The sequence below is a fragment of the Gopherus flavomarginatus genome, chromosome 9 (assembly GCF_025201925.1).
Source record: "Gopherus flavomarginatus isolate rGopFla2 chromosome 9, rGopFla2.mat.asm, whole genome shotgun sequence".
Classification (NCBI taxonomy): domain Eukaryota; kingdom Metazoa; phylum Chordata; order Testudines; family Testudinidae; genus Gopherus; species Gopherus flavomarginatus.
Window position 1 is genome coordinate 38,588,949 of NC_066625.1, and position 14,329 is coordinate 38,603,277.

Genomic DNA, 14,329 nt, shown 5'->3' on the forward strand with positions numbered 1-14,329 from the left:
CTGAGAAAATTGCAGCGCTATTAATTGCCAGTGTAGACAAGCCCTTAGTCTTTAAGGTGCCACCGGACTGCTTGTTGTTTTTGTGGATACAGATTAACACGGCTACCCTTCTGATGCTTAATCACAGATTCACCAGCAGGGGAGTTGGAAGTAAGAAATTTATAATACACTTGAAAGACAGTTGGCAGCTCACTTATGTCATGGAACTGCCTGACCCCATAACCCAGCAAAGACTTTTCCAGTACAAAGGGTCAGATTTATAAGGGGGAAAAATGCCTCTAGATACCTCTCTTCTCCCTTGAAAGACAAAAGGACATCTGCTTGAAAGACAAAAGGACGACATTGAACTGGGGGGAATGGTACTGGCCTGGAGGTTTTCCAGCCAATACAGACCGTTGTAAACTTTTGGGTGAGAGAAACCTTTTTGCTTTTAAACATACTAGCCTTGTTAAAGCTAAGGTATTAGCTTGCATGTTTCTTTTTTTTTTCCTTTTGTAACCAGTTCTGACTATTATGCCTTATCACTTGTAAATCATGTAATCTATCTTTCTCAAGTTAATGAACTTGTTTTACTCTTTTATCTAAACCGGTGTGTTTGATTGAAGTGTTTGGGAAATCTCAGCTTGGGTCAGCAGGGCTGGTGCATGTTCATTACCCTTTGTTGGAGTGCTAGACTAATTTATGAGCTTGTATCCTCCGGTTGGCTGGTGAATAGTACATTTCTGGGGGTCAAGGCTGGGACTGAGGGATATGTGGGTGTCACCTTGTATCTATTCATGGATGGCAGGGCATATCATTTATGTATTCAGCTGGGAGTGACTTTGCATGCTGGTGGCTGGGAGTGAACAGAGCCTGTAGGGAATTGCTGTTTATTAGCAAAGCAATGTAAAAGGCATCCCAGGCTAGAGAGCTAAGAGGACACAACAGTTCAGATTACACCCTGCGGAATGTCACAGCTGTGATCCTGCTAAGTTGGGGTGCCATAATTGAAATGGGAAATTAATTTACACACTTACTTGAGGTTCCTTTTCCTGCATCGGGCTTGCGTATGCTTGACTGCTGGGACTGACTGGACTGTGGTGGAATCTCAAACAGATCCTGGCTGTCAGCATAGCTGGACCACCCCAGTTGCATGTCTCTTTCCTCTCAATGTCCCTTCCAGTCCTATGATGGTGGGAGGGATAGCTCAGTGGTTTGAGCATTGACCTGCTAAACCCAGGGTTGTGAGTTCAATCCTTGAGGGGGCCGTTTAGGGATCTGGGGCAAAATAATCTGTCGGGGACGATACTTGGTCCTGCTGTGAAGGCAGGGGACTGGACTCGATGACCTTTCACGGTCCCTTCCAGTTCTACATTTCTATGATCCTCCTCCTCTCACGCAGTGGCCTATGACTTAGGCTCCTTAGAGGTATCCCCAATGCTATGCGGGATGGCAGTGGGGTCTTTGCCAAGTATAGCATGCAGCTCTTTGTAAAAGCGTCATGTCTGTGGCTCAGTACCAGATTGACTGACTGACTGGTCTCCCAGGGTTTCTGATATGCCTGCTGCAGTTCCTTCACTTTCACGCAGTGCTGCCGCTGATCCCTGGCATACCCCTTCTCCTGCATCCCCTGCGCAATGTGTTGATAGATATCCATGTTTCTCTGGCGAGTCCATAGCTGTGACTGCATAGCCTCTTCTCCCCACAGGCCCAAGAGATCCACTCCAGACCATAGTGCATCTGGAACATATAACCAGCACGGTCAGCGGGACAGTTGCACACAACAGTGGAGAGCTGCTAGGTGTGCTCACTAAGATGGACAGTCAGGAAAAGGCATTTCAAAAGTTTGCAGGGATTTTAAAGGGTGATGGGACTTCTGGACTCTGTCACCTCTAGACAGTGGAGTGGTCAGTGTTGAACATTCTGGGACAACTGCTGGAGGACTGTTAGGGTCATCATAGGTGTCTACATTCATCCTGTGTTGACCTCAATACACCGACCATGGCTCAACACCACTTGGAGAGGTGGAGTCACTGTGTCAGCATAATGGAGAGCTTACTTCGGTGGCAGACAAATTTAAGCATAGACACATGCACAACGAAGCTTACACAAGGCAGCTTACGTCGACTTAACGTTGTAATGTAGACCAGGCCTAAGTAACCTCAGCTTAGTTCCTAGTGTCTGATCTTTCTGCTGAGTTGGTGTTTTCTTCCTGATGGAAGAGACCAGTTCTTATGCCCCTGAGTTTCCCCTGCTCTATATCCCTGTCTATCCAGGTTCTTACACTATATGCTGAATTTCTACATCTGGCCTTGGTTGCAGCTTTCTCTTGAAGAGCAGGAAGGGAGGGGATATCTCTGGGATTCTTGCTAGTAGAAACATTCTCTCAGCTGGTTGGCAGAGCTGAAGTGGTTGATTTTTGTTTATCTTTAGTCCTAACTGGATCTGAAGACATGGACAAGTGGGAAGCTACAATGAAGGTTTTGGAGAGTCTGATTCGAAGGAATTCAGCTACTACAAGAGAGGTAAGGCAACATGGGCTTTAGTCAGAGGTTTGCCATCTTGGCCTCAGAAGGAAGCTAGGCATAACACAGTGCAAGACGGTAACATATAAAGAGTGACAGACCAGGCTGACTTGTCCTGGAGTTGGGACAGCCCATGGTCATGGCAGCTGTCTGTTCTTCTCTCTTTTGGACTCCTTTTGCAGTGGGAATGGAGACCAGGAGACAGGTAGAGCCTTCCAGTGAGGTTAGGGTTGAGGAGGGTATTGTAAGCGGCACACTTTGTCCAGGGTGAGCAGAGCTGCCTGTGGAGCAGTTTTGAAGCCTAAGCAGGTGCAGCAATGCAAATCAGAAGACAACAAAATGTCTTTATGCTTTTGTCAGACCCATTGTGTTCCACTCTTTCTGGCTCCTCATCAAGAGATGTTTGGGGCAGACTAGTCAAGATGCAGAGCCTGGGAGGGCAGAGAGAAATTAGGACAAGGGGTTGCTGATGCAATGGCTCTTCACCATGGGTCATCTAGAGGGACTGAACATGGATCTTTTCCGTCGCAAAAGCAGGGGCCTCTACCAACTGAACAAGAGATGTAACTGCTAGCAGTTGTAGATTCTTCTTCTGTTCTGTGGGCTGGCCAAGGGCGGCAGGTTTGTAGAAATTTTGGTGGTGCTCAGAATGCTCAGAGCCTGCCCCCCTCACCCCCGCCCAGAACGCTGCCTCCCACCTGCCTAAGGCTCTGCAAGGGAGTTTGGGTGGGGGGAGGAGGTCTTGGGTTCAGGCCCTGGGTTGAGGCAGGGAATTGGGGTGTAGGATGGTTGAGAGGTTGGGGTGCAGGCTCTGGGAGGAAGTTTGGGGATGGGAGAGGCTGCGGAGGGAGGGGGGTGCAGGCTCCTGAATGGAGTTTGGTTGTAGGTTCTGGGCTGGGGAAAGGGGTGCAGGCTCCGGGAGGGAGTTTGAGTGCAGGACGGGGTGTGTGGAAAGAGGGTGAGGTGCAGGCTCTGGGATGAAGTTTGGGTGCTGGGTGCAGGCTCTGGGCTGGGGCAGGGCCTGGGGTTGCAGGAGGGGGGTGAGGGGTGCAGGCTCTGGGAGGGAGTTTGGGTGCAGGCTCCGGGAGGGAGTTTGGATGTAGGAGGGGGTGTGTGGGAAGGGGGTGAGGGTGCAGGCTCTGGGATGAAGTTTGGGTGCTGGGTGCAGGCTCTGGGCTGGGGCACTGGGTGGGGTGCAGGATGGGTGGAGGGGTGCAGGCTCTGGGAGGGAGTGTGAATGGTTGGGTGCAGGCTCTGGGACGGAGTTTGGCTGCTGGGTGCAGGCTCTGGGCAGGGACTGGGGGTGTAGGGGGTGAGGGGTGCAGGCTCTGGGACAGAGCTCTAGGCTGGGGGTGCAGATTCTGGGAGGGAGTTTGTGGACCAGAGAGCGGGTGTGGCCTCTGGGAGGGGGGGGTGGGTGCTGTGGGGGAGGGGACTGCCATCACATGTGGCTTCCGTCCTCCCCTGCTGCCCCTTGCCATAGCCTCAATGGGAGTGGGGGATAGGGCTGCCCCTTGCCCAGTGTTTGCAGGAGTGGTGGCTGCAGGGGAGAGGGGGCTGGATCACAGGGTCAGACACTCACCGAAGCCCCAGCAGCTGCTCAGGTGAGTCACGGAGGTCTGCTCCAGATGTCTCCCGCCGAAAGCCTCCTTGGCATCTGGTGTTGGGAGAGGGGAGGGCTGCCAAGCATGTGTGTGCCTCCTCCCCCTCCCACTCCCCCTCCTGCTCCCCCTCTTGAGGTGCAGCAGCAGCTGCCTCAGCCTGCTGCCGGTGTTGCTCTTGTGCTGCGCTGTAGCTTCTGGCAGCGGAGGCCAGGTAGAGCCGTGCCACTTTCACTCAGGCAGGGGTGCTCCAGGGGCTGGGGGGGCCTCTCCGGGGGCTGCTCCAGGCAGGGCCAGGGGAGAGACCCAGCTCCAAACGTTGGTGGAGCAGGGCCCCCAGCCCTGAATATTGCTGGAGCCCGGGCACCACAAGAGACTAACTTGCCGCCCCTGCTGGCCACTAGAGCGATCACTTACTGCACACATACACCTCAGTGAAACCTACAGTGCCTTCTCCGTTCCTTGCCACTAAGGTTCTTCCAAAAGCCATGTTTAAAAGGGCATGGACATCAACCAAGTGGTTAGTCACTGCTTTGAGCAGTCCCATCTCAGTGGCACCCTGGCTTGTCATGTCCTCTGCTGTGTCTAATACTCGGGCCCTGCCTCTTCATGTCCAGTCCTCTCACAGAGGCAGCCAAAATGAAGTTTGTTTCTGCATCTTCCTTTGTAAACCCTCAGGGGAGGGAAGAGCTTGCAGCCCAGTAAGTGGCCTCTCTGCTTTTGTATTTTGTGCAGGTGAGCATGGAGCTGGCTAAAGTACTGCTGCACCTGGAGGAAAAGACCTACATAGAAGGCTTTGTGGAGCTCCGTAAGAGAGCCCTAGTGGCTGTCACCATCACAGATCCAGTACCAGTGAGTCTCTGTGCATCTTCCTCGTAATAGGCACAGGCTTAAGGATTTGAGCAATTGCAGCGGGTGTCTCTTGCTGGCATGGCAGAAGCAGTTTCCATGATGGCAGGCTGGATGACCCTTTAGGGAGCAGGCTGAGTTTGTGTGAAGAGCTGTCCTGCCTCCTCATCAGCTGGGCCATGAACTGGAACGAGTATCTGCATTGGGATGATTGGAGCTAAGGTGTTAGAGGGTTAGTGTCTGAGAGGCAAACTCTGGGCTAGAGATTTAGACAATTGAAATGATTGGATAGGAAGTGTCCAGAGGAGATGGAGAAATGTGAGTGTTTCTCAGGGCAAATTAGCTAGCCTTGGGCAAAGCCCATAGCCTCATTGTGCCTCAGTTTCCGCATCCGTGAAAGGAAACTTCTTTGGTTCTGAGATGTGCTAAGGTTGGATTAGTTACTGATTGCAGAGCACTTGGAGACCCCGGGTGAAGGGTGCTATAGAATGGCAGAGTCATGTTGGTTGGTATTGGCTTCCTCTTGGGAGGGTGTGGCAGTGCAAGTCCCTGAATTTCCCCTGCTCGGATGGTGGTTCTCCCTCCATTTGTGGATTTTCCTGGTTAATTACTAACAGGAGTTAGGATTTTCCTCTTTAGAACTCCAGCCCTCAGGGAGGAGTTGGGGGGAGCAGGTTTCTTCCCCAGTTATTGGTTCATGCTCCTTATTCCCTGGCTTGGTGCAGGTGGTGCAGTATCTGACCTCCCAGTTCTATTCCCTGAACTACAGTCTCTGTCAGCGCATGGACATTTTGGATGTAAGTGACTCACCTCTTCTTTCCTCTTTGTTCTCCAGCTCCTCCCCTTCCTTTTACCTTCCCATCCATAAGTCCCCCTGTTGCACTAGACCTGTCTTTGGGAAATGAGCAGAGGTAATTCGTTGACTCCTGATTAAAAAGGACAATGGGGCGAAGCAGGAGCAGCCTGGGGGAAGCTGTTACGTTAACATTAGTTACCTCCCTTGACTTCCTGCCCTCAAAGGTTAATGTGCTGTACAGTTGTGATGGGAACCAAGGAGGGAAAAGATAGCAACTGAGAGGCCAGGATGGTGACCACTTATCTGGAAGCAGACAGTGGTTTTTAGGGAGTCTACTAAAATTTCCTGGTGCTTTTTCAGTCTGCTGCCTGATTAACATCTTAACCAGGCACCTTCCCCATGCTGCCACCCTCCTTCACTTACTGTACCTAGAGAAGGAGCCGCTGTCCGCTTTCCAGGCTGGACAGGTAAGCTTCTCCGCACATCTCAGAGGCACTCGGTTGCCTCAAACTTGTGGGGTCAGTCCTTCCACCCTCACTTGAGCTCTTTTGTGCCCATCCCTCTCCTCATTCCTGCCCTGCTCCCACAAGCTCAGTGCAGGTGATTATTGCTCTTAGTCTCTTTGTTAGGGAGAAGGAATTATCGTCTTTTAATGGAACCTCTTTCCATTTATCTAGGTTCTAGCTTTGGCTGCTCAGGAACTCTCTCAGCCCCAGGCCTCTGGGAAAAATAAGCCCCGCAGCACCCAGAGTCCCTGCATCCAGACCGTCCCTGGCAGTGACAGCTCCCAGGACTGGAGAAGGATTGTGGATGAGAGGATCAAAAGCAAGACGCGCCGTTTGGCGAAGGTGAGGCCAGGTTGCTCAACAGTGGAAATACAGGAGCACCTCATGCCACAAAGCAGAGAGCTGCAATAGGGCTAACTCTGAGAATTGCCACAATTCTATCCAGGCCAGGGATCAGTGCAGCATCATGAAAGGCTGGGTAACTTTGTTTTAAAAATAGAATTCCACAGTCTTCCGTGTCTCCTTGGCAGGGGGCTGTATCCAGCTCCTTGAAGCACTCGCACCCCTACCTCCACCCCTGCCCCATGTTGGGAGGGGACTGTCTCTATATCTTGAACTCCCTGTCTCACATTGGGAGATCCCAGTCTCCACTCTGTGGTTCCAGTCCACAGAGCTGCCCTCTGCCTACCCCGATGAGGGGGCTGTAGCTCCACCACTCATTTCTCAGCCCCTTCCTCCAGTCCCATCCTGGGAGCCAACCACCTCCATTTTGTATCTCTGACCCACAGAGCTTCCCTCTGTTTTGCATTAACAGAAGTTGTTGATTAACTCCCAGAGCTCCTTTACCTTCTGTGCTGGGAGGTAAGCCTCACTTCTGAGCCTCACTTATTTTGTGCATGTTGCTTTGCTTCCCCTCAAGTTTCCCCCTCCCATACCACAGGGCTGGACCCAGACTGTGTAGAACTCCTCAGAGATGGGGATGAGGAGGAATTGGAAATGGGGAAGCCAAGTCTGGGGAATTTGACTCAAGCATGCAGTATTGAACCAGTGTAGGCCCAGCTGGGAAATGCCAGTCAGATGTCAGGAACGTAGGACAGCAGCAGTGGTAGGTCAGGACACTGCCAGGTACAAAAGACACTTCAGTGCTAAAAAAATGTTACTATGGTGCTTTTTCCCTCTCTGCTGCAGCGAGGTCTGACAGCACTGAGGAGTGAGGTCTTGTAACCCCTTCAGAGGCACTTACTGCAGCTGACTATGTTTCCTCTCTAAATCTCTTTTCTCTCTTTTGGACAGGGTCAGTCTCTAGTGGAACCGGCTTGTGGCCCAAACAAATTTAGTTCTTTAGCTGGACACTTCTTCTTCCCCCTGATTCAGAACTTTGACAGGTGAGATGGCAAGTGCTTTGGGATCCTGACTTACCAAGGGACTATGGCAACACATGACTGCGAGGGTGAACCTTGACCTTGCTCTGTTAATGTCATCAGTGACTGAACTGAGAGACAGAGAGGTGGTGTGACTTTCTCAAGGCCCCAAAGGGAGTTGGTGCCTGAGTCAGGAATAGAACTCCTGGAGAGCCACATACCAGTCCACAGCTCAAATTCCTAGGCTATGTCTCTTCCCAAAGTGACCATAATACAGCAGAGAATTGGGACGAGGGCTTGTGTTTTCAGAAGTAACTAGGGATTTGGGAGCCCAATTGAGACAACTTAAAGGGGCCTCGTTTTCAGAAAATGCTGAGAACCTGCCCTCTGAAAACCAAGATGCTCTAAGGTGTCTCAAGTTGGGCATCCTGAAATGGAGGCACCTAAACAACTGGTCACTCTTGGAGATGTATGCCTAGCTGAGCAAAGAGCTTTGCAGCAAGAAAATGTATGCTAACAAGCAGGGCTAATGGAAATAGCCTTCTTTGCAAGCCTAAGTGTGGTGTTAGCGCTGTTAGCCAACCCTTCCAGAGCTGGATTAGAGCATACCAGACCTTGCATGAATTACAGGTCCTGTTATCCCATGTTTGGAGTTAGTGAAATTGGATCTTGAGCTATTCCTGGTCTGCTTATTGGAGGATGATAAAATGAAGGCTGGATGCTTGCTAGTCTGCACACACACTGGTGGTTTCTTCCCTCTTCTTAGAGATTTATAGTAGCAGGACAGCTCTGCTGTAATGGTTCATATCAAGGCAGCTTCCTTCCCTTTTAACTACAGTACATTCAGAAATATCATAAATAATACTAGAGTTGTCAGAGTAACTGGACAAAGCTTACTTGACTATAATACCCCTGCTTTGTTCATAGTTTCCCTGCTGACTAGTGAATTAGTCAGTGATGTGCAGTAGTTTTCAGGGGCTTATCCTCAGCCCATTGAATTCAGTGGAAAGATTTCTACTGACTTCAGTAGACCATGGATCAGCCTCTGAAGAAGTTCTGCTGGAACAGTTTTCAAAGTCAGTCAGATTATTTTCCTCCAACAAATGTATCAGTGCCCTTAAAAAGGGCCTGTTATACTTAGTGGTTATGCAAAGACAAATGAGTATGTGTGCACCGGTGAGGAGAGAAAATGGTAGAGAATCCTACTTCGGTTACAGATTTGAGCAGTGAGCAATTATTAAAATAGGAAATCACTTTGCTGGGGTTTTCTTTAAGTTGCTCTGCAGTGTACTGAGCACAACCAAGCCATGCCTTAGCTGTACTGGGGCTAGGGAATGAACCCAAGATTCAGGAGGCTGAATTTCAGCAGAATCTCCTGTTTTCCTGGTTTCTATCTGTGGGTAATACTGAAGCCCCATTTATCCCTGGGGAATACGGAGCTTCCAGCATCACAGGGCTGATCCTTTTTTTAAAAAAAGAACTCTTCAGATTGTCATGTTCATCTTCTATAACTGACCAGAGAACAGAAGCACTAGACTGTGTTCAGTACTAGTCAGCCCATCTCTAGCAGTGAGGAAGCTCTGGGAGTATCAATGAAAATGGCTAGCAACCCCTCCCAACTTGGTGGTGTTTGCATATTTTATAATCATATACTCCGCTCCAATATCCAAGTCAATAACAAAAATATTAAATAGTACCAGGCCCAGGAAAGACCCCTGCAGCATCACACTAGATACACCCTCCCAGTTTGGCAGCAAACCATTGATAACTACTTTTAGTACAGCCTTTCAAAAGCTATGCACCCACATTATAGTAAATTCATGTAGACCACATTTCCCTGATTTGCTTATGAAAATGTCATGTGGGACAAAAGCCTTCCTAAAATCAAGATATATCATGTCTGCACCTTGCCCCCCCATCAACTAGGCCAGGAACTCTGACAAAAGAAATGTAAGTTAGTTTGGCATGATTTGTTCTTGGCAAATCCATGTTAACTATTACTTACTTATAACCCCTCTATCCTCTAGGTGCTTATAAATTGAGAATTTAAAACTTTGTTCCAGTTTCTTTACAGGTATTGAAGTTAGGCTGACCAGTCCATAATTCTCTGAGATCCTCTCTCCCCCCAGCCCCTTTTAAAGACAGGTACTATGTTTGCCCTTCCCCAGTCCTCTGGAAAACTCTGATCTACTTTACTTGGTGGGTGATGAGGATGAATTAACATTTGTAAAGTATTTTGAGATCCTCTTTAAATACACTCAACTGATTGAAACTACAGTAATAAAAATAAGCTGTCAGCAGGACTGTGTAGGCAGGAGGTACAATGGAGGATGCCCGAGAAGCATTTGGATGGCTCTAGAAGCCTACTCCAGGAGTCTGATGGACAGGGCTCTATGTCTAGAAAAGAGGTGGAGCACGGAAAGTGATGCTTTGCTTTTGGAGGATGCTAAGCATAGTTCCTTTGAATGGCCACAAGGGGGCTCTGGCACACTAACAGTCCAGACAGTTCATTCAGTAACGGAAGGACATTTATGACTGAAGTTTTGGTGCTATGCATGGTTATCAGGCAACATTCCTACAAGCTATTACATCTCAACTGTAAGGAGCTGCAGTCTATGGCTCTGGATAGCCCCCACGGCCACAGTGTTGCTTCCTCCACCTTGCCAGGTGCTTGGATTCATGGTTGACCAAATCTAGGCAGCAGTTTAATGTTAGTCAGGTAAGGATGCTCTAAGATAATTAAGGGCCTGGGCAAAGTCCTAAAGGAGGCATGTTACAGACAGCATTAATGTGGTCTCCATTCTGATTGTTTACAACAAGAAAACGGGACCTGGCATTTGCATGCATTTCTTCCTAGTTCAGCCAGACTTCACCAGCAAGCCAAGTCAGAAGTTCTCAGCATACTTTTGGGGGCTCATGGGAGCCAGTAGATGTGGTGGGAGGCATTCTCCATTTTACTTTGGTAGCCACTGTCCCCAGGACAGAGATTGCCAGTGACCAGCTGGGCACAATGTTTCCTGCTGACCTTCTAAGTCATGCTCTGGCAGGTCTGAATAGGCAATAAGAAAACTTGCCAACCCAAATGAACTGTCTCTCTTGCATTGCAGGCCTCTGGTGACCTTTGACCTTTTGGGAGACGATCACCTTGTGCTAGGAAGGCTGGCGCACACTCTTGCAATCTTGATGTACTTTGCCAACCACACTGTGGTAAGGAAGTTGAGGCCCATAATGTAGCACTTGCTGACTGCAGTGGGGGTGAGCCCCGAGATGGCCTCTGAAGTGGCACTGGAGCATGGCGCCTGCTGCACTCATTGGGGAATGACCCCAATGTGTAGGGGGATGCCATACCAGTGAGCAGCTGGCAGATGCTGGGGGATGGGACAGAGAACAGGGCTGGGAGCTAGGAATCCTGCATTCTGCTCCCTACATGTACTTGGGCATGTATCTTTACTGCCTGTTCTCTCCATCTGCAAAATGGGGTTAAGAGTTACCTTCCTGCTTCCCAAGAGGTTCCTGAATGGAGGAAAAAACCCCAATATGCGCTGACTGCTATAAGAGGCATTGAGTTCCCCAGAGACCTATCTGGGTGACTTTTTCCATTGCATGTGGGCCTGGATGTGGACAAGTCAATATCCCTTGTGGGTCAGTGTGTGAGAATCTGCCTATTCACTGTGTTCCCTTCAATCCTGTTCTGCAGGCAGCTGCTGCCATGGGAAAGTCACTGCTGGAGTTCGTCTGGGCCCTGCGCTTCCATACAGATTCGTGAGTTGTGTTTCTATGGTTATTTTGGTGATGGGAAGATGATCAGCTCGAGAGCCAGGTGCTCTTACTGGGACTTTTTAATCTCAGGCAGAGAGAGTATTGCCTGATGCCTATGTGGTTCATTTAATGCACCATTCTCTTTGCTCACCTCTGCCCCCTGCCCCACCTCTGCCCCCTGCCCCACCCTTCATGCAGGCAGAAGAGATTGATGTAGACAGGAGATGGGACTGTCCTTGGGAGCCGCATCAGCACTAAACACTCCTTTAATCCTAGTATCACAGCAGCTATGATAGTTTTGGCTAAGGTTGAGCTTTCATTGCCAACTCCTATGTCTTGGCACCTTGCTCACCTTTTGGTCTGAAACCTCTTGAATGTCTTCTCTGTCCAGAGCTGCAATCAGTGCATGTAGGAAGCATGGCAGAAACCTTTTGGACCCATTTTTGAGTTATCCCTTAGGTGGCTTCACCTTGTAAGATGTTTCCCAAGTGCTTTTTTTCTGCAGGAGCTCAGAGTAACTGAATGGTTTGGATTTACACCCTCACAGCTGGAAGGGTATTGAGCAGATCTAGTAGCCTTTCTGCTCACCCCCAGTCCAGGCTTCCACAGGCTCCCAGCCTCTTGGTCCAGGGAGCAAGAGACTGGCCCCAGCTCTGCTGAGTGGCAGCATAGAGCTGAGCAGGGGGACCAGGCCTGCCAATTCTGATTAAATCCCTGCTCACTAGGAGTCTGGCTTTGCTGGCAGTACCATCTGTGAGAAACTTGAGGGCACTGCAGTAAAACAGACTGTGTGGAGAAGAGCAGCTAATACGGTGTGTAGGTGAAAGGAAGAGAGAGAAGCTTCAGCCTCTCACTGGGTCATTGCTTCTCCATTAGGTATGTGCGTCAGGGCCTCCTGTCCGCAGTCTCCTCCATCCTCCTGAGTATCCCTAGTGAGCGGCTGCTGGAGGACATGACAGACGAGTTCCTGGAGACACAGTCCTGGCTGGCAGGTGAGGGAGATGGTGGTAGTAACAAGGCGTAGTGTCCATAGGACTGGAAGGCATAAGGGACGTTTTGCTACTTTCTTTGTGCTGCTGAATAGAGCCTCATGTTGACGTGCATGTCATTTGTATTAAGAAGGGGCCAAATTATCAATCCAGTACAGTCCTTGCTGCAAGGGAGGGTGTGCTGCAGAGGCATCTAAGTGCAAGCCTTGGGCCAAATATGGCATATAGCATTCTAACATAGTCACCCTCACCTTCCATAGGGAAATACAGCCTACGGAGACTACAGGTCCCAAAATGCAGTGCACTTACGCCAAGCACTGTGTCCCCTCATATTCCATGGACTTGTAGGCTGGACCTTCATGTTTTAAATTACTTGCAGACCTTGAACTTTTGATAAGCAACCAGTGTCTCCTGGTTTGGCAGAATTTGTACAGCCTAAGTGCACTGGGTGCATGGAGAATGGGGAGCATCCTCATACCAGTTTTCATGGTGGCAAAGGCTGAGAGCAGGAGGGCATGGTCCTTTCTTCCAAATTTCCTAGTGTTGAGAGAATGAACATCTGGTCTACAAAACAGAGTGAGTGACTCAGCCAGCTTGCACTGCAGGAGCGTGGCCTGTAGCACATGGCAGCACGTATCACACAGCACTGCCTTTGAGATGACATGCTGGAAACTTGCAAGAGGAAATGGCACTGTATGCTCTCAGCCTCTGGCTAGGTTTGGATACACTTCTGTGTGCTAATTGGTCCCTTTACTATTCTTCTGCGTCTGTTAGTTTCCTTCACCATCCTGACATTTATAAAACTGGCTTCCCATGGGGGCTGGACCGGAAGTGACACTGACACAGCCAGTCTCTGATCCTTGCAGGTTATATAGCTCTGTGCCCTTAAAGGGAAAGAGCAGCCTCGGGGGCCAGAAACTCCATATTTCCCATGACATGGTGTGTGCTGAAGAATCTGCCTCGCTCTACTGTAATGTCCCTGAGGGCAAGGGGAGTCTTTCCAGGAATGTTGTAAATGTCTGAGGAATTCAGTACAAGGAGCATTGTGGTCTATCTGTCTTTAACTAGCAGATAGTTGTAGCTGTACTTGGCAGGGAGAGGGGCAGGACTGGTATAACAGCACCTCCTTTCTGTGTCTGAAACTAGTCTTGTGGATGCCTCTTCTGGTGCTAGGAAAATAGTGATGCTTGTAGAGACGCAGTGAGCACAGTTTAGTTCAGGTAGCATGGTGATGAGTGCAGGATAAGAGCATAATAATTGCAGCACAAGCCTGCACAGCCCCCTCATATACACAAGCCTTGGTTCCTGTCCCAAGAACTTTACTTTCTAATTCCATCCCAGATAGAACCAGTCTGACACATGCAGTGCCCTGGATGCCATTAGAAAGTCAGTTGTTTCCATCAGGTACTACAGAATTCCTCTGCACTTGCAATGGGAAACAACTGGGCTGTCTGTCTCTCCCACTGCTGGGGAGCACCGGTTGGCAAATGCTGACTTGATGGCCATCCCTGAATGGGAGAAACTTCCGTGAGTTGGAGAAGGCACATCATTCTTGCATTGGTCACTTCTGATAAGCTTCAGCTGCAGAGCATTTTGAGGACGAGAGTTCTAAGCAGCATTTAATTTGTCACTTTCCTTGTTCTGCCTCATCACTTTGGGTAGGTTATGCTAGGCCCTGCCCTTAAAATTCAGTTACTCCATCATCTTGAAAAGACATGATCCCTTCTTTGGCTCAGCTGCAGAGATCCTTGGAGGGAATCCCCTTCACCCCACATGAGGCCTGGAGCAGTTTGCAGGGAGTGTGTGTTCTCATGTCAGAACGTCACTGAGGTGCAGGGTCATTCCCCTTCCTTTCTCCCTACCCCACCTTTGCAGCATAGTTAGCTCAAGCTCCATGCTCTGGCATCCTCTCCAGTTGCATTTCACACGCTCTGAGCTAAGAAACTGGGGCTGTACACGCTCAT

General features: G+C 49.6%; 1 protein-coding gene across 7 annotated transcripts in view; it reads left to right on the forward strand.

Moving 5' to 3' along the window:
* Positions 1-14,329, forward strand: part of TELO2 (telomere maintenance 2) — a 384,906-nt gene that overhangs the window by 23,896 nt on the left and 346,681 nt on the right. For all 7 annotated transcript variants that reach the window (XM_050968165.1, XM_050968163.1, XM_050968167.1 and 4 more), the window contains 8 exons: positions 2,413-2,504; positions 4,841-4,957; positions 5,680-5,751; positions 6,428-6,598; positions 7,550-7,641; positions 10,725-10,824; positions 11,315-11,379; positions 12,253-12,368. In XM_050968165.1, the coding sequence (XP_050824122.1) occupies positions 2,413-2,504; positions 4,841-4,957; positions 5,680-5,751; positions 6,428-6,598; positions 7,550-7,641; positions 10,725-10,824; positions 11,315-11,379; positions 12,253-12,368 (825 nt within the window). The remainder of the gene's footprint in view (positions 1-2,412; positions 2,505-4,840; positions 4,958-5,679; positions 5,752-6,427; positions 6,599-7,549; positions 7,642-10,724; positions 10,825-11,314; positions 11,380-12,252; positions 12,369-14,329) is intronic.